The 20,209-nt window shown below is 40.0% G+C and overlaps 3 protein-coding genes across 3 annotated transcripts; 2 read left to right on the top strand and 1 right to left on the bottom strand.

Moving 5' to 3' along the window:
- Positions 1 to 538: 538 nt before the first annotated feature.
- On the bottom strand, positions 539 to 2,245 carry LOC126678358 (uncharacterized). The gene has a single exon (XM_050373261.1). The coding sequence runs from the start codon at positions 2,243 to 2,245 to the stop codon at positions 539 to 541; it is 1,707 nt and encodes a 568-aa protein (XP_050229218.1).
- Positions 2,246 to 8,500: 6,255 nt separating this feature from the next.
- LOC126678356 (uncharacterized) lies at positions 8,501 to 11,371 on the top strand. Its single transcript, XM_050373260.1, has 4 exons — positions 8,501 to 9,485; positions 9,630 to 10,243; positions 10,319 to 10,576; positions 10,670 to 11,371. Exons 1-4 carry the CDS (start codon positions 8,501 to 8,503, stop codon positions 11,369 to 11,371), a joined length of 2,559 nt encoding a protein of 852 aa, XP_050229217.1.
- A 4,723-nt stretch (positions 11,372 to 16,094) lies between these two features.
- On the top strand, positions 16,095 to 19,332 carry LOC126677393 (transcription factor MYB106-like). The gene is made up of 4 exons (XM_050371977.2): positions 16,095 to 16,284; positions 16,510 to 16,639; positions 17,676 to 18,034; positions 18,706 to 19,332. Exons 1-4 carry the CDS (start codon positions 16,152 to 16,154, stop codon positions 19,206 to 19,208), a joined length of 1,125 nt encoding a protein of 374 aa, XP_050227934.1. The 5' UTR covers positions 16,095 to 16,151; the 3' UTR covers positions 19,209 to 19,332.
- The last annotated feature ends 877 nt before the right edge of the window (positions 19,333 to 20,209 follow it).

The raw sequence follows: 20,209 nt of genomic DNA, 5'->3' as shown, positions 1-20,209 counted from the left end.
TTAAAGAGATTGCACAAACCAGTACAGCCCACTGCTCCACCTCTCTTCTCCCCTTCTTTCATTGCTGCATTAAAATCCCCTCCTAAGATCCACGGCTCTCGGATACCAGCAGCTATTAAAGAGAGGTCTTCCCAAACAAATTTACGCAGAGCAGCATTTGGGCTCGCGTAAATAATCGTTAATAAAAAAGAGTCTACACCTTCACCCACCCTGACATGGATAAAATGTTTGTTGTTAAACAACACCTCAACCTTTACAACAGACTTCCACAAAATCCAGATACCTCCAGAAAAACCATTCGCCTCCACTCTATGAGAGAAATCGAAACCACTAGCTTTAACAAAGTCATCGGCTTTTCTACCACTGATTCTAGGCTCAAAAATGCCTACAATATCCAAACGGTACTTCAAACAGAAATTTCTAAAAACCCTCTTAAGAGCTTTAGAACCCGCCCCTTGAACATTCCACACCATTATATTATGTGTACCAATCATTAAAATAAATAAGGCGAAAGAAAACAGAAACCAGACCAAACGCATCACGTACGTCTACACTCCTGCCTAATGGGAACCCCATTAATCACCACATTTCCTTCAGGAATTATTTGAAATTCTCCCATATCCACATCAGAAATAATATTCGATTGAGTCCCTGTTACTTGATTCGAAATACAACCCAACACTCCTGGATTCGTATTATCAATATCAGGGGGCACCGTTTCATCCACAACCATGTCCATATCTTGAAGCTCCTCCACCTGGTTAACCATCCCTCTAGAAGCATTACCCAGAGCATTAGAGGAGCTAGCATGCTCATACGAAATATTCACAGCTGAGTGATTCTCAGGATTCAGAGAGGTAACCACTTTGGACATATTAAATCGTTTAGTAACAGGATTAGAAGAAATCTTGGGCCCTCGTGTATTCGTTTTCTGGGTCAAAACTGGGCCCAATCTATCAAGGGTAATACCGTCATTCTTTGCATGTTGCCTTTGATTATCTCTCTGAATATTAGGGCTAGTATTCTCCTTATTAATTCCTTCAACAACTTCCTTAATAATAGGACTCTTTCCAACTTCTGTTGTATTTTCCTTATCTTCATCTTCCAAAATATGGAATCTAGATCCCGTCAAATCCCTCGAATCCCTCGAATTTCTCATAGCAGTCCCTTGATTCCCGCTATCCCTTCTCTTCACTGGAGCCGTTCTACCTCTCCTCCCCACCATCATCCATGGACCGTAGCTTGGAGAATTATCCCTCATAGCTTGCCCCTTATTGGTATCCTGGTTATTACCCTTACTATTCTCCTTCTCAGACTCCCCGGACAGAATTGCTCCAGCCTGAACATTAGTCATGATGTCTGCATTCCTAGCAATAAAAAGCTCTGGGCAATGATCTTTCACGTGCCCAAATTTACCACAATGAAAACAAATCCTGGGCATGCACTCATACTCTACTTTTTGCATTATGCCATCAATCTTAAATTGAGAAACTAATGGCTTAGTCAAATCCACCTCCACGGCAATTCTAGCAAATTTACCTCGCTCGGCCAATTCAGTGCAATAGTCTATCTTCACCACTTTCCCTACCATCTCACCAATATAGCGGAGGACTTTTTTATTATAGTAATGGATTGGCATTCCCGGAAGCCTAATCCAAGCATGAACAGATTGAATGCTATCTGCGGAACAATTGAACTCTTCATCCCAGGATTTGACAGCCAAGTAATGCCCTAATATCACCCATGGGCCACCAGTTAACACAGCTTCCACATCACACCCACTCTTTAGCTTTACCAGGAAATAGTCATTCTCAAGATCTATAACGTCAAAACCTTGAGTAAAATTCCACATCGACTTAAGTCTGTTACAAAGATTTCTAAACCCAATAGGTCTACCAAGCAATTTCACTACCACCGATCGACGCCATGGTTTGGATAGCTCCTCTTTCACCCTATTGGAAAAACTAATCATCGGTAATCCCTCATCGTTGCTAATAATCACATCATCCTCCATCATATTGAAATCATCACACGTCCCTGAGATGGAAACCACTCTCTCCTTGTCTGCTTGTAAAACCTTATCTTTAAAGGACATAGGGACATCCTGGACTTCAACCATATCCTCCTCCTGATTCTCTCTGAATTTGGCTTTCTTAGTCGATCGATCTTCCTCCATAGGCTCTCGTCCAATCTCCTTCAGCAAAGGCGAAGGAACGGGTTCAGAGAGAGGAGCCAAATCAGCCATTAGATAAATAACCAATACGATTCTCTTTCTTTATTTTTTTTTAATTGTTCATCTTCTTCCATTTTCATTCAACTCTCATCTTTCTACATTCTTTTTTCAATTTTTTCCTTTTTTCTTTCCCTTTTTTATTTTCATTTCAAATTTGAATTCATATATTTATTTTATTCTCTCGTAAAACATATTATTTATCATTTATATTTTTTTCATTTATGTTTACCTAAATTAATTTTAATATGATAATTTTTTTTAGATTTTATAATTTTGAATTATAAATTCTTTTTTAATCTTAAATTGGAACAGGCAGGTTCTAAATTAATTTTTCTTAAACCGTAGATCGATGATTCCTAATAAAAAATGCCGGTCCATAAACCGGGGCCACCATTAAGAAGGAGAATCAAATGATTAGTCTATCTAAAAGAGTATAAGATTGTAGATAAAATTCGAACCATAATTTTAATAAACTTAAAACCTAAATCACAGGTTACAAAATTTCAACAATTTGTTTCTTTTGAAGTAATAGGATTAGGTGTTTATTAAGTTGGCACACTGAAAAAACTTCAATTGGTAATATATATATACGCGTATAAATAATTGGAAGTAGAAATAGGAATTAATGCATATTTAAAACTAAACTAATTTCTTAGTTATTTTTATAAAATCTCAACAGCCAAAAGAGACTGTATTGTAAGAACTTATTTCACTGCCGTACTATGCATTGTCTTACTTCAGCTACTGTAAAAGGCAATCATTATTGTTATATTAAGGGATAATGTCATAAAAATTTACCAACTTTACATGTTTTTCCAATTTAATCACGTCATTTAAAACTTTTTATAAACATATAATAACTTTTATTTTTTTTCCTCAAATTCATATACGGTGCTGACGTGTTACTCATTCATTGGTACAATTTGTTGAGGTGTAAGTCATTTTTAACCAATAAATGAGTGACACATCAGCACCATATATGAATTTGGGAAAATATAAATGTGTATGTTTATAATTTTTTAAAAAAATGTGATTAAATTGAAAAAACGTGTAAATTTGGTGAATTTTTATAACATTAATCCTTATATTAATCTACACGTAGCAATATGTACTACAAATGCAGCTATACATAAATGTAGTCATATCACATTTTCCACGCTTCATCTCAAAACTAAAACAATGCTTAATTTGGAAAGACCTAAATCAAATCCACACATGTGCGAATTGTTGTATTTTTATCTTAATTTTTATACTATAGTCTAATTTTTAACGTTTTGTTGCAATATTAGCCATTTTTCAATTAATTAATTTTTCAATTTTTCACCTCGTACGATACCTATTAATTTTGTTTGTCTTTTTTGGTCATATTTAGCTTTAAACTTTTTTTTGACGATCGAAAAAATTAGAGAATTTATATATAAATTTTAACGTTGTTTTTTTATCTTTTTAATATCGGAAGTTAAATTTTAAATTTTTTAAAAATGAACTTTGCTAACTACAGAATTAATTTATAAATTCAACTAAAAATTAATAGGAAAAAAATTGGATAAAACTGCAATAAATATTAAATTGGACTGTTATTACAAATTTAAAATTCTGAATAAAATTACAACAACTTATATAAATTTGAATTTGTTTTATTATTAGGCCATTCGGAAAAGACAACAATATCCATATAAATATTTAGTGTATTCCAAAATAGGCCAGACAATTCTGTCCCTTAGTATGAAAATAATTACTAGAAAATATTGATAGCTTCCATGAATTTTTTACTAAATGATCCCTCATAAATGCTAAAACCCACTTAGGATAATTAGAGTTTTTTTTACGTCAGAAATTCACACTGAGTCAGAAATATGTTTTACTTTTATAGAATTTTAGTTTGAAAATATTTTAGTTATAAATTAAAATTTAGATATTGTGCATGAAGAGAGAAGATATTAAAATTTAAATATTTTAGTTATAAATTAAAATTTCATAACAGAACTTCCAGTATTTCGACTCAAACCCAATTGTGGGTGTATCCAATTTGCTCAACTAGCAGGATTAGAAGTGCATTTTATATTAAATAGATATCCTGCTCTTTTATATATGAACACATAAAATATTGTACACCGAACTAAAAGATCAGGTTCTTGCACAAAATTAATCTTAACAATTTATTATTTATTAATTTTATCAATTTACAAACATTATATATCAGGTAAATATAATCAAATTATACAAAAAATAATAGCTATAGCATCTCAACTCATATACAAACATCGCAAAATTGGAAAATAAATACTGAGAATAAAAAGCTGAAAATAATAAATTAATAATATTATAAACATGTATTAAGGATTCTAGCAAATAATAAGAAAATATTGATTTTATTTCAATTACACATACAAAATTTAAACCAAATGTAAATAATGAAGTTGATTTTATTAATCGCCAAACCGATATTTATATTTTCTATTGTTTACACCGGCCCAAATAATTACCGGATAGAACTTCATGTGGGCTTATCAGGGATTAAGGCCCAACGGAAAGCTTGTTTATTATTGCTTTTTCTATTTTATAGGAATTTGTAGCTCATTAGGAGTGATTATCTATTAGAGTTTTAGTCTTAGTTGGATTAGGAGTCTCGATTGTGAGGAGCTATAAATAGCTCAGAGCTTCATTATTTTTGTATAAACAAATCAATCAATCAAACACCAAGCCCAGTGCTTTTTATCTCGCAATCTCCGGATTGTTTTAATTTAGGAGTAGTTTTTGGTATTAATCTCGCCTGAGTTCTTAACTCCCAGATTATTACTTCTTAAATCACGTGATTAAGTGTTTTTAACCAAACAAGCCCTGTGAATATCTACGTAGGTTCGTTAAAGTATCATACCTCAAACCGATCCCAATTATAAATTCAAAGATTCGAGTCCGGAATATTTCCAGGCGAACATCTTTTGGCGACTCCACTGGGGACCAGTTTATGGTTAGCACAAAAACGGACTTTAAGGACGATTCCAGGCACGCTCGGTCCATACGCCGACAACAACGGAAGGAAGGTGACATAGTAGACGAATCTGATTCGGATAGATCGGAAACCATGGTCAAGGACAAACAGGTGAACCAATCAAACAAGGTGCTGAATATAACGGACACCGAGGGGAACCCACCTAAGGACAAGAATGACGACGCGACCGATGATATGTTAGACTACTCACGTCAGCTTCCTCCCTCTCGCCCTTCTTTATCACAGGCCGATTTCTCGGCCATGAGGGGCGAGATAGCACAGGAGAACAAGCAGATGTTCGACGGTGCTATGCATTAGATGTCCGAAGTAATGAGGAACATCATGGCCGACCAAACGTCGGTCCAGATGCAGATCCAAGGGAACTTGGACGGCCTCAACAAGGCAATGGAAAACCTGGGGCGATTATTTTCCGGGCAATCCACCGCCGATCAGGGGTACAGGAGGGCCGAACAGAACCAAACACCGAGCCGTTTTGGTCAACCAGGTGGTTCGGCCGAACAACAACCCAACAAGATGGGGTATACATATGGTTCCGTTAAGCTCTTAACGAGGAACGAGGCCGAGTTCTCAGGAAGGGCCGATCACCCGGGGGCAAGCTCGTCCAACCCACAAGGCGAAGCTAGACCACAAGGGGGAGCTACTGGAGCCAACACCCAGGAGCCCAACGTGGGCGAACGATCGTTCTCGGAGGGCGGCGATCCGAATATATACAATCAAGGGCAACTCGTTGACATGCTAGAGAGGCTTCGGGTGGACTTGCGACCTATGCCTCGCCCATCGTACATGAAACCATATCCAGACTGGATCGACAAATTATACCCTTTCCCAAGGGGTTACAAAGTGCCGGAGTTCAGTTGATTTTCAGGCGAGGAGAAGGGACAATCGACGGTTGAACATGTCGCCCGGTTCTCAGCCCAATGTGGCGAAGCAGCTGCTCATGATTTCTGGAAGCTCCGGCTTTTCGCCAGCTCCTTGACAAAAATGGCATTTACGTGGTATTCTAGATTGTCGCCCAATTCGGTGGACACATGGAAGGACCTCGAAATCCTCTTCCATGAGGAGTTTTACAGGGCACCACCTGATGTCACCCTGGCTGACCTCGCCCGAATCTCACAGCTACCGAGTGAGTCGGCAGAAAAGTATATCGGCCGATTTAGAAACCTCAGGACTAGGTGCTCCACCAAAATGTCAGAGGCCGATTGCGTACCGATGGTGGTAAGAGGAATGAGTTTCGCCATGAGGGAGCATTTCGAGGGCCACAGGTTTCGCGACTTGTTCGAGCTGACGAACAGGGTGACGAGCTACGAATGACTCCTCCAGGAGAAAGAACAGAGGAGGGGCGCATCTAAAGGCACCTATTACAAAGACCAGCTTGACGTGGCCGTGGTGTCCGACAGTGAGGACAGCGGTTCCGAAGATGAAGTCAACATGGCCGAATTTTTAGGAACGAAACCCCTGGAATGTTCGGCCTTGCGAAATCCTGGATTTATTAAGAGAAATAAAACTGCGGTGGTACAAAAGGAGTATTCGTTCGACCTGACCAAAGCGGACGACATATTTGATGCCTTGTTAAAAGATGGACAGATCGCCTTAAGCGAAGGTCATACAATTCCACCGTCGGAGGAGCTGGTCGGCAAAGATTATTGCAAGTACCACAATTCCTGGAGGCACAGCACGAACAATTGCGTAAATTTCAGAAACGTGATCCAGAAGGCGATTAACGAAGGAAAACTTCTGTTCCCAACGAAGAAAGACGCCGATGCTAAATACGTGTCCATTAACACCGTTCGGCCTCACTTTGATAGCTACCTAGAGCAAGGGCAGATACAAAGCAAGTGGAACCCTAGAAGGCCCAAGCCGAGAGTAGAGACCGACGGATCAAAGTGGCGAGGAGAAAAAGGACAACCTCAGCAACAGAAGAGGAAGCGACACAGCTCGCCCGCTGCAGATATGACTTGCCCATCATGCAGTACGTGTTTTAGGGTCAAGGGAGGCGAGAACACGAGGAAGCATCCCAAGACCTTTAAACCGAGATCGCCCACAGAGCAGTGGCAGAGGCATGAGCCACAGCGAAGGCCTACCACTAACGTATTCAAGAGGATATTTCGGCCAACGGAGGAGACCCCTCGTATGACGAAAACCCAGAAGAGGCGAATGCAAAGGCTGCGACAAGAGTCGCGGGCGAATCACGGGGCAGAATCGGCTCCCAGAAAGCAGCACGGAAATAGGCCAATAGCCGAGAGACTGGGGGCAAGGAACCAGGCATATGCGGATACCAAATCACCTGATACGCGAAATGCCAAGGTAAGGAAGGTATGGATGCCGAAGGGCAAAAAACAAGTGGCCGATGCGCCCGTCACGGCAGTAGTTCACGAGGATGACGAAGATTCCAGCGGCCGATCGTCCTACAAGGACGTACTCGTATCGCACCAGGGTGGCCAGCTTAAAGCAAGATTGCCCAAAGCCCGCGAGGTCGTCGTCTCGCACAAGAAGGGCGTGTTGAAAGCCTGGGTCCCGGTGGTGAGGGACGAATACGGAGTAAAAGTGGTCACGCTCCCCAACTCATACAGAAGTAAACCGGGGCAGAACGCAACGTTGGAGGGCGATGTAATCGTACCGGAAGGAGATAGCGCCGACAGTACCGCGGTAGTATCTCTTAGCAAACCTCCAACGAGGATGACTAGGCACATTCGGCCACTGTACATCAAGGCCGATTTGAATGGGGTATCGATTAACAGGGTCCTCATCGATAACGGGGCTGGCGTCAACATACTACCGGCGAAGATGCTCAAAAAACTGGGCATAACGCGGGATCAGCTGGACCCGATCGATGTTTACATGACTGACTTCGCAGGGGCCGAAACGCCGGCCGAGGGGTACATCACCCTCAGAATCAAGGTAGGGCGAGTGGAAACCGAAGAAGGGTTTTTCGTAGTCAACGCCCGGAGCAACTACAACATTTTGCTCGGCCGCGATTGGATACACTCCAACATGTGTATACCGTCGACTATGCATCAAATGCTCTTCATATGGCGAGATGACGGCGAGGCCGAAGTTGTGCAGGGTGACCCCAACCCCTTCGGCGAGGACCATAACTTACTCGAAGCACGTTTATACGATGAAGAGGTGCGCAACATACAATCCCTTAGTTCGAAAGGAGAGACGAGTGTTCCTCGCTTGCTTGTTAACTCGGATCGGCCGGTATCAGTGACCCTCGGGGGCAAAGGCCGATCCACCATCCTCAAAGATTCAAAATGATAGCACGACATAAAGAGTTGAGGGAGAAAATTAGGCAGTTAACCTCGCTGTATGATATTACATCGGCCGAATGCATCTATGAGGACCAAGATCAAGACCCAACAGGATCGTTGCGGATCGGGGACATACGATTGGCAACCAGGAAGTTAGAAGATGATCCCTCCCAAGTACAGGACGATCTCCTCGAAATCAATCTGGGGACAGATGAATCGCCTAAACCTATATATATCAACGCAGGACTGGACGAAGGATTCAGAAAGCAACTGGTCGCCCTACTCATTGAGTTCCGCGACTGCTTTGCCTGGTCATATGATGAAATGTCGGGCCTTGATCCTGACATCGCCGAACATAAGCTTCCATTAAAGAGCGGGTTTCGGCCATTTCGGCAACCTCCCCGGCGAATGTCCAGGGAAGTGGATACTCTCATCCAGGATGAGATTAAGCGGCTGGAAGATGCCAAGTTTATTCGGGAAGCCCAGTACACCGAATGGCTCTCTAACATCGTACCAGTGATGAAGAAAAACGGGAAGCTACGAGTATGCGTACATTTTCGGAACCTCAACCTGGCCACACCCAAGGACGAATACCCGATGCCTGTGGCCGATATGCTGATAGACAGGGCAGCGGGACACACGATACTCAGTTTCCTCGATGCGCACTCTGGATACAACCAAGTTCCAATCAGCAAGGAGGACATCTCCAAAACGGTTTTTAGATGCCCCGGGCCGATCGGAGCGTACGAATGGGTAGTAATGCCTTTCGGCTTGAAAAACGCGGGGGCAACATATCAGAGGGCGATGAACAAAATGTTCAGAGGCCTCGACTGCCTTGAGGTCTACATAGACGATGTCGTAATCAAGTCGAATACCGGCGAAATTCATCTGGCCGACCTCCGGCAAGGTTTCGAGCGTATACGATGTAATGGGTTGAAGATGAACCCTCTGAAATGCGCATTCGGCGTTTCGGCTGGAAACTTCTTGGGTTTCTTGGTTCACCAGCGGGGAGTAGAAATAGACAAGAACAAAGCCAAGGCGATTATCAATGCTGAACCACCCAAAACCAAGAAGCAGCTCCAGAGGCTCATCGGTCAAATCAATTTTTTAAGAAGATTCATAGCGAACACAGCGGGCCGGCTTCGCAGCTGGAGTGTTTTGCTGAGAGGAAAAGAGACCGATGAGTGGGTATGGACGGACGAGCAACAGAGGGTGTTCGACGATTTGAAAGGTTACTTGGCCAAACCTCCGGTTATGACTCCTCCAAAGCCGAATAAGCCTTTGTTGTTATACCTATCGGCTGCACACGAATCCCTAGGATGTATGCTCGCCCAAGAGGACGATGGGGTCGAGAGAGCAGTTTACTATTTGAGCCGAGGACTGACGGACACAGAAATTCGTTATACCGACATAGAAAAAATGTGTCTATGCCTGTACTTCACGTACTGTAAGCTGCGATACTATATGTTGCCGGTCGTAGTGTATGTTTTGTCCCAGACCGATATAATTAAGTATATCTTATCAAAACCATACTTGAGGAATCGGATTGGAAAATGGGCGATTGCAATGTCCGAATTCACATTGGTGTATGTTCCCCAAAGAGCAGTAAAAGGACAAGTGTTGGCAGACTTCTTGGCCGATCACCCTGGTATTACCCTCAAGGAAGAAACAGTCATGTTCTTCGACATCGCCGTGTGGAAGATGTGGTTCGACGGATCCAGGACAAGCCAGGGGGCAGGCGCGGGAGTACACATCGTCACGCCCTTGGGGGCATCCTACCAGTTGTCATTCAGACTCCAGTTCGAATGCACCAACAATCAGGCAGAATATGAGGCCCTCATATTCGGTTTTGAGATTTTAGCCGAGCTAGGGGCAAGGGCGATCAGTGTAAAAGGAGATTCTTTGCTAGTCATTAAACAAGTGACAGGAGAATTCAAATGCGAGTCCGAGCTGTTGGTAAGGTATTGCAACAAGGCGAAACACCTGATCGAAGGCTTTCAGGATACGAGGATAGAATACACAGAGAGGGCCGATAACGGCGTTGCAAACGACCTAGCTCAGCACGGTAGTGGTTACAAGGTAAACCGAGAGTTCGACGCTATATAGAGGGAAACGCCGAATCTCCACACCGGGGGCATCATGATCGACGAAAGACAATTCTCGGTTTACCAGCTGGACGTCACCCAAGATTGGAGGGACGAGCTCCTGAAGTGGTTCGAAAAACCAGACGCCACGAATAGGAGGTTGAGGACTTTAGCCCTTAATTACGTGGTCTTAGCCGGCGAATTATATAAGAAGGGCTTCGAAGGGCTACTCTTCAGATGCATCGGTCCAAAAGAGGTAATGCTTGCTATGGCCGAGGTACACGAAGGTATAGCGGGCGCCCACCAGGCGGGCCCCAGAATGAGGTGGCTTATCCATAAATACGGCTTTTATTGGCCGAAAATGGAACAAGACTGCATAAGATATGCCAAAGGTTGTGAAGCTTGTCAGAAATTCGGCCCAATACAACACGTCCCGGCCGAAGACCTGCACTCCATCATCAAGCCATGGCCATTCAGAGGATGGGCGGTCGACCTGATAGGGAAAGTATACCCCGGCTCGTCTGATGGTCATACTTTTGTGATTATCGCCACTTGCTACTTCACCAAGTGGGTCGAAGCTAAACCTTTAAAGTCGCCAACACAAGAAGCAGTGATCAGGTTCTTCAAAGAATACATCGTCCACCGACACGGCTTGCCCGAGTCCATAACTACAGATCAAGGGACTATGTTCACAGGAGGCGATATAAGTTGGTGGGCTTCCCAAATGAAGATAAAAATGTTACATTCAACACCGTACTACTTGCTACTTCACCAAGTGGGTCGAAGCTAAACCTTTAAAGTCGCCAACACAAGAAGCAGTGATCATGTTCTTCAAAGAATACATCGTCCACCGACACGGCTTGCCCGAGTCCATAACTACAGATCAAGGGACTATGTTCACAGGAGGCGATATAAGTTGGTGGGCTTCCCAAATGAAGATAAAAATGTTACATTCAACACCGTACTACGCTCAAGCTAACGGACAGGCCGAAGCCACCAACAAAGCCATCAAGCTTATAGTCCAAAAGATGATTGAAGAGAATCCAAGACAATGGCACGTGCTTTTATCGGAAGCCGTTTGGGCGAATAGAACCAGTCAGAAGTCGGCTACTGGGACCTCGCCGTTCCAATTGGTATATGGGTATGATGCAATGTTGCCAATGGAGTTGACAGTCATGTCGACTCGTCGCCGATACCAGAGCCAACTGTCCAATGACGACTACTTCGATAAAATGGTGATAGACGCTTTAGATCTTGACGAGGAACGATTAGCAGCATTGGATCACCTTGAAGCCCAGAAAAGAAGAGTCGAGAGGGCATACAACAAACGTGTAAAACGAAAAGTATTTACAGTGGGCGACATAGTCTGGAAGGCAGTCTTGCCTATCGGTCATAAAGATAATCGGCTTGGCAAGTGGAGCCCGAATTGGGAAGGCCCCTTTATTGTAGTCAACAAGTTAGAAGGCGGTGCTTACTTGCTGGCGAACATTGACGGAGAGGAGCATGACAGGGCAATCAACAGACAGTTCCTAAAAAAGTATGTTCCTAGTTGTTGGGATGGCATCGACCGACGGCTGTTTGGGGCCGACGACGAATAGACGCGGCCGCAAAATTTGGCCAAACACCGAGTCAGGAGAAATGCTCGTTTTGTTTTTCCGGCGACGCTTTTAAATATTGCTTCTAGCCGATTATGCGAGATACTTCGGCTGTTCATTGTCACAGTTGAATTTTTTGAACGGACGCTCAGTTTTTTACAAACGACCAACGGCTGTCGAGAGCCGACGAGGAATAATGTTGGTTGTAAACTATCGCCGAGCAATACCATAATTTGTTAAAATTCATGGAAAGCTCGGCAAATATATGCGAACGCCGATCATTTGGTAATACCATTTACGTTTCGGCGGTTCACATTAGTTGAGTTTTTTCAACGGGTCCTCCGTTTTTCTCAACATTTTGTAATCATTTTTTGATAATAAATAACATTTTTTCGTATCGGACTAATTACGGACCGATAATATGAAAATAAGTAGACATGAAAGCAATGCAAGGTGTGAATAATGGTGAAATTTTCGGCTCTCTGGCCGAATAAACATTGAAAAATAGCCAAAATCAAACGAGATACGGCCCCAGGCCGATCAAAACATAGTGCGATTCAAAGTATTACAAAATTAGACAAACAAACATTAACATTGTTCTGAACTTGAAAAAACTAAAAATGGCTAAAAATATCGCCAAGCTCACTACGAACTGTGTTAAAAGACTTCCGGGCTTCATCCACCTTCGGCTTCATCTTGGCGAGGCTTTGTTTCAGCTCATTCCGGCTCTTCTTCACACCGACCCCCTCGAGCAAGCTTTTGTCCATTGCAGCTTCCAGCTCGCCTATGCCCTTCTCTTCAGTCTCCAGCTCGAGCTTCAAGGCTGAAATTTTGTCACTCAACTCCTTGGCATGGTCCCGGCGAGCGGTCAAGGTCGAAACAGATGCTTTCACGAAAGCCTTGAGCGTTTCCAGTTTCTCCCTTGCTTCGGCCTCCCGAAAGGTCAGTTGGTCATGATCTGTCTGGATCTGCGTCGCCTCATCATAGATCTTTTGGAATGCGGGTAGCGACGCAGACAGCTGGACCATGGCACTACGAGCCTTCTCATTCAAAATCTCTGGAGGAGCATCGGCCAGAGCAGTCGCCGCTCTTTTAAGACGGCCAAAGTCTTCAAGTGACTTGAAGGTCGCCACACCTTGGGACTTCAAAGAGCCAACGACGTCTAGGTGATCGCCCCATCCCTCAGAAGGACCGCTGGTCACTTCAGCCTGTTGCTCAATCTCTGGTGCGGACATCTCTTCTTCCTCACTGTCAGAGTTAAGGAAGGCTGCTGCTTTTGCTGCCAGGTCGTCATGCTTCGCCGGGACATCATCCGGTATCTGCCATGATTGGCCACAATAAAAAATTAGCTGATAGGGACATTGTTAAGGCGATAATAAGCAAAAATAAGGTACCTTAGTGTTAGCAGCAAGACGAGCCGGGAGGTTCACCAGGTCTGAACCAAGGGGCGAATGCAGAGTAGGGAGCGGAGAAAAGTTGAGCATTTGCGACACCGTCGGGGCGACTTCAGACGATGTTTTTTGAGAAGAGCGGTTCCCCGTCAAGGAGATGCCTTCGTCGCAAGTGTGATCGTCCCCCGTCTGGGTATCACCCCTTGAAGAGGAATGAGCGCTCCTGGAAGGGCGATTGATTTCAGGGTCAGAAGGAGCGGGATCAAAAAGGCGAGACCCGGAAAGTTCAGCCCTCATTTTCTTTGGCTTTGGCTCCTTGGGCTCCTTCTTGGACGATTTTTCGCAGAGATGACTGGGCGAAACGAGTATTGGACCGACACATTCTTTGTCGTCGTTGGTTTTCACTATTACCTGAAGATCGGTGTTTGGAGCAGCAGCTTGGATTTCGTTCATCTTGTCGGTCACTTGAGCGGCGATAGCGTCATTAGGAGCAGCCATTATAACTGCAGAATGGGATATCTCAGTTAGGCGAATGATTAAAAGAGGCGAATCAAAGACAAGAGAGGTTAGGGCGAAAACTTACCAGAAGAGACTTGGTGAATTACTCGAGGTTGCTGAGGAGAGAGAAAGCTTGATAAATGCAGAGAGAGTAGGTAAGTGATGAAATGAAATGGTATTTTTGTTAAAAGACAAAATCAGAGGAAGCCGAAAGGTCGTGGGGCCAAAACGTGGCATCGTGGAGAACAGCTGGAGATGACGTGGCTTAAAGGGGGTACCGAAAGGTTTATAGATGCGCACCCCTTTAAATTTTTTCGAATGAATTGGGCCTCAGTAGTGGGCTTGGAAGTGCTGAGAAGGAAGAACAAGCCCAAAAGATAAACGTTTCAGACTTGTTGGGGGCATTGTTTACTCCGGCCCAAATAATTACCGGATAGAACTTCATGTGGGCTTATCAGGTATTAAGGCCCAACGGAAAGCTTGTTTATTATTGCTTTTTCTATTTTATAGGAATTTGTAGCTCATTAGGAGTGATTATCTATTAGAGTTTTAGTCTTAGTTGGATTAGGAGTCTCGATTGTGAGGAGCTATAAATAGCTCAGAGCTTCATTATTTTTGTATAAACAAATCAATCAATCAAACACCAAGTCCAGTGCTTTTTATCTCGCAATCTCCGGATTGTTTTAATTTAAGAGTAGTTTTCGGTATTAATCTCGTCTGAGTTCTTAACTCCCAGATTATTACTTCTTAAATCACGTGATTAAGTGTTTTTAACCAAACAAGCCCTGTGAATATCTACGTAGGTTCGTTAAAATATCATACCTCAAACTGATCCCAATTATAAATTCAAAGATTCGAGTCCGGAATATTTACAGGCGAACATCTATATATTTGGTGAATTTGAGATCAGTTATCCAATATATATTCCTTTAATTAGGTGGACATTCTAATGATCATGCTCATATCCAGTTAATGATTGATTTAAAGTGAAGTAAAGAAGGCCAACATAATACCTTTTATAGCAATTGTTTTCTTTATAACCACCGAGTTATAACTCAAATGATATAAGTGTTGGGCAACAAACTGCTAAAGTCGTAGATTTAATTTTTCCTACAAGCGCTCCTCTTTTTCAATAATTAAAAAATAATTATTTTAATATTGTTTTTAAATATTATTATTTTAAAACGACTAATAAAAGTGTTATTAAAAATTATACTTCTAATAATGACTTCCTTTATATCGTTTTAAATATAATTATTTTATAACGGCTAATCAAGTTATTATAATATATATAGTTATTTTTCCGACGACATAACTCGTGTCGTTTTTAATATAAACATTTCACAATGATAAATAATTTTGTTTCTAAAAAAAAGAAATAAAGTAAAATCCCATATGGAAGATAAGTAAAATGGAAATGTTGTAGTCTCATTGTAAAATAAAATCACATGTCATTATAAATTAATTTGTTTTCCTTTATTGTAATATATCAATAAAAAAGTAAATTTTAAATTTTAACAATATTCAATATTTTCAATTATAAAAACATATTAAAAAAATCTAAAATTATATAACACAGTGACATAATAATTAATATTTTAGTTTTTAAAAATGACTCTTTATGGTTATTAATATCTTTTAACAATCAATTTCTATAGTTTTTATAAAGCATATAACAACGACCAATATTAAAAAAGTTGTTATAGAAAAAATTACATAGGCTAACGTACAATCGCGTTTATCATTATTAAAAAAAATTAATAACTATATTTTGAGTTTTTATAACGACACCAGATGTTAATAAAAATATTTTCTTGTAGCAGGTACAAAATAAATCTCTCATAAATCATCAGTCATTTCCAAACAAATCCTTTTGAATATATCTAGCAAAGATCCAAAACAATTATTGAACATTTAACAATCTGACCCAAATCATAAGTAGATAAATTTTTTTTTTACCTTCAGTAAATAATGAAGTCTATATAAATTGCCATTGACCTTTTCCTCATTTCTTGAGCTGCCATGCATCTTCTCCTAAAGTCATTCTCTTAGCTCTCTGAACTGCACTTTATCAACTATTTAAGAGATGGTTAGGTCTCCATGCTGTGTAAAAGGTGGACTAAAAAAAGGGCCATGGACTTCCGAAGAAGACGACAAGCTCTTGGCTTACATAGAACAACATGGCCATGGAAGCTGGCAAGCCCTACCGGCTAAAGCCGGTAACGATATCTTTTATTTTCTCTCTCTATATTTATCGATACATTTAGCTAGGACGACGAGCGGAACTAAAGGGGCAGGATGAGCGAGCACTCCTTTAGCCGTTGTTTTTTTAGTTATATATTGATATTTCTAGAAATATTTTTTATTTTCTGATTCCGCCACTGTTTGCCATATGTTTTGTGAGAATGAGATTATTGATGATTGTTATGTGTCCGTAATGATAGGACTCCAAAGATGTGGGAAGAGCTGTAGGCTGAGGTGGACTAACTATCTAAGACCAGATATCAAAAGGGGGAAATTCAGTTTGCAGGAAGAACAGACCATAATTCAACTTCATGCTCTTCTTGGAAACAAGTAAGTTTATGAGATATTAAACTTGAGACGGTATTGAACTACATGGAAACTACTAAATCGGTACCGAACAATTTTTTTGTTACAAAATAGATACTAAATTTAGCGAAATATTGGAAATGAGGACTTTCAGCCACGTATTTCTCACTTATTGGACGAAAAATGCATGAGTCATCCTGACGTTTCGTTAAAATTAGTATCTATTTTGTAAAAAAAGTTATTAAGTACCTATTTTAAAATTTTCGTATAACTTAATGTCCTAAATTTAATCCCCTGAGTTTATGCCTCTCCTTTTATATCTACTCCCTCAACTTTTCTTCTTACTAATTAATTCGAATCTTTGTCTTTGGTGGGACTTGTCGTCATCTTTTGCAAAACTATAATAAAGCCTTTTCTGATTGCTGGTCATTTTCCATTGATTAATATCTGAGTCATATTTATTGAGAGAAACTGAATCATATTCATTTTAAACTCTATATTTTACAGAATAATACTAAAGTATATATTTATTATATCCTATCGAGTTTAGTTTAATTTTCTTTTTCTGATGCTTAAAAAATTGTTATTCTTATAATATTTAGATATTAGATAGTTAAAATCTTCCAGAATTTAAGTTATATGAAATTATAATATTTCTTAAATATATTAAAAATAAAGAAAACATAACGTATTCCTAATTCTAATATCAATTCAGCTCTGTGTAATTAGTAATTTTTTTTATTATTATGAGTTCATACTTTTGATATTGCATTAATAAAAAAATAGGATTAATGTCACCATATAGCACAACCTTCCGCGTTTTTTCGATTTAAACACAAATTAAAAAGTGTCTCATATATCCATTAGCACAACTTTTTTAGATTTTTTATTTTATAACCCGGCATGCATTTTATGCTTTGTTTTTGTTAAAATAAATTCGTTTTTGGTCGTATAGACGACCAAACCGACGTCGTTTTAGACATTTATAATGAAAGATTGTGCTAATAGTTACAACGTTTTATGATTTGTGCTATAAATTGGTGGTATATATTTTGGTCAGGTGGTCAGCTATAGCAACACACCTGCCCAAAAGAACAGATAATGAGATAAAGAATTACTGGAACACACATCTGAAGAAACGGTTGGACCGAATGGGCATAGACCCAGTAACCCACAAGCCTAAATCAGATGTTTTCGGGTCTGGCCAGACCAAGAATGTAAGCCACATGGCTCAGTGGGAGACTGCTCGGTTAGAGGCTGAAGCCAGGCTAGTCCGTGAGTCTAAGCTCGCATCTCCTAACCCATTACTTGGCTTCTCTGGTTCAGTCATCCCTGATCAGTTCTCCACCATCACCACTACCAAATCTGCACCTCTGCAAGCTAGACCAAAATGCCTTGACGTACTCAAAGCATGGCAAGGTAGTGTTAAAAGCATTCATAGTAGCATTTTTTTATTTGGTATAAAAACTTTAATTCGTATCCTAATGGTATTAAATATTTGTATTTACTTGAAAAATTAATTCAGTTGATAATTAAATGATTTGACAATCGATGGCAGCATGGGCGGACCTAGGAAGAGTGTATGGTAGACAACTGACCATCTTAATATTTTGATTCTTAATTTGAAAAAATATAAATATATAATCTAATACTATAGTTTTTCTGCAGTAAAATTATAAACACTGCCCATCTTAAAATTTATATTTTATTATTTTTGTCTACAAATTTGCCCACCTTATAAACAAGTTCTGAGTCCGCTTCTGGATGGCAGCATATTTTATGTAAGCAATATAAACTTATTTACCTACAATGATATCACGTTTTGCATGTATTTCACAATCTTTAATTTTTATCAGTTATTTTTTTCCAGTTTTGTGAAATATACTTATGAGCTCTAGTTGTCATACATAAATTCATTTTCCTTATTAAAAGAAATTGCTATATAAGGCATAGTGTCAGATGACAACCCACGAGTTACAATTGCATGAAATTATATTTAAATTTTCGATACCATTTTGATAGGAATTGAATTTTTAGTGATGAGGCAGCAAAAATAAACTGCTAACCCTGGCAAGGTACGGTGTGTGCAGGCATGTTATTTGGTGCTAGTGACACCCTTGAGTCTCCAACATCAACGTTAAATTTTCCCGAACACTCGTTACCGATTCCGACAGCAGTTGGGTTTCATGAGAACTCGAATCTGATCGAATGTTTCGAGAAACCTAACCAGATTGCACCGGCAAAAGAATTGGATGATCCATCAATTATTGGTGTGCATGGAATGAGTAGTACGTTTGATCATCACGGTACTTCTGATGAAGTACTACTGCATGGCGATAATGCATGGATTTTGGACAATTTTAGGGCAACAAGTGATCAAAATATGATCAGTGGTAATAATTTGGTTAATGGAGAACTTTCTGATATTTTGGTTTATAACTCTGCGGATCATGGAAATTTATCGTCCGCAACTAATTATGAAGGCTCCGGTGCGAATAATAATAATAATGTTGAAGATCAGGGGAATTACTGGAACAGCTTGCTTAATTTGGTGGATGTTCTTGCTTCTGGTAATTCGCCACCTATGTTTTGAATTTGAACTGATTTTCTTAGAAGTTCATTGGCAAAAAGGACTAAGAATTGTGATCAATTTTATCAGACCGAGCTACATGTTGGATTTTTACATTCTGAATAATAAAGCTTGTTTGGAGTGTTAATTTAATTAGCTTGCATATATTCATAAAAAAAAAAAATAGATCGCATGTTAATTTCCAACCCGTTATCATACGGTAATTGCTCTTAAAATTTATTGAATTTTTTAATTTTTCCATTTCAGTCACTGATTTTTTTTTAGGCCAAATGTCGTAAAAAGGCCAAACCTTTAATAAAAGTTTCACAAAAGTCCCGACCTTTTAATTTTGTCGATTTTGGCCAAAAATAAATTATTTAATTTCAGTTGTGGCCAACTCTCAATTTGATTTCAATTTGCCTATGTGGCGCCTATGTGACGCCTATGTGGCATGCCAAATATTGAAAGTTCAGGACTTTTGTGAAACCAAATAATTCATTTTTGGCCAAAATTGACAAAATTGAAATGTCAGGATTTTTGTGAAACCAAATAATCAGTTTTTGGCCAAAATCGATAAAATTGAAAGGTCAGGACTTTTGTGAAGCTTTTGTGAAAGGTTTGGCCTTTTTTTTATCACTGAACTTTTGTTTTTTTTTCATTTTGACGTTTTCCGGTCCAAAATGCTTAGGTGGCAGCTGAAATTTATTAATATTTACTTGAAAACTTGCAATGTATGCATAATTTGACTTAAAATTACTTTTTAAAATAAAATTATGTACATGTGATAAATTTTTAAAGTAGAACTAGTAAAATTTGGTTGCCACGTGCCCACTTCCGGCTGCTATCTAAGCATTTTTTGTAAGAAAATATCAAAATAAAATAAAATAAAAGTTTAATGATAAACAAAATAGTCACTAAAATGAAAAAGCATGAAAATTAAATTATGGTTAAGATCAATTGCCCAACAACCATATCTAGGCAGAAGGTACAAAAATGACCCTCATGTTTACCTCCAAGCTCACTTG

Source organism: Mercurialis annua, linkage group LG4 (assembly GCF_937616625.2).
Source record: "Mercurialis annua linkage group LG4, ddMerAnnu1.2, whole genome shotgun sequence".
NCBI lineage: Eukaryota > Viridiplantae > Streptophyta > Magnoliopsida > Malpighiales > Euphorbiaceae > Mercurialis > Mercurialis annua.
The sequence above is the reverse complement of the archived record's forward strand: the minus strand, read 5'-3'. Positions and strand labels throughout refer to the sequence as shown.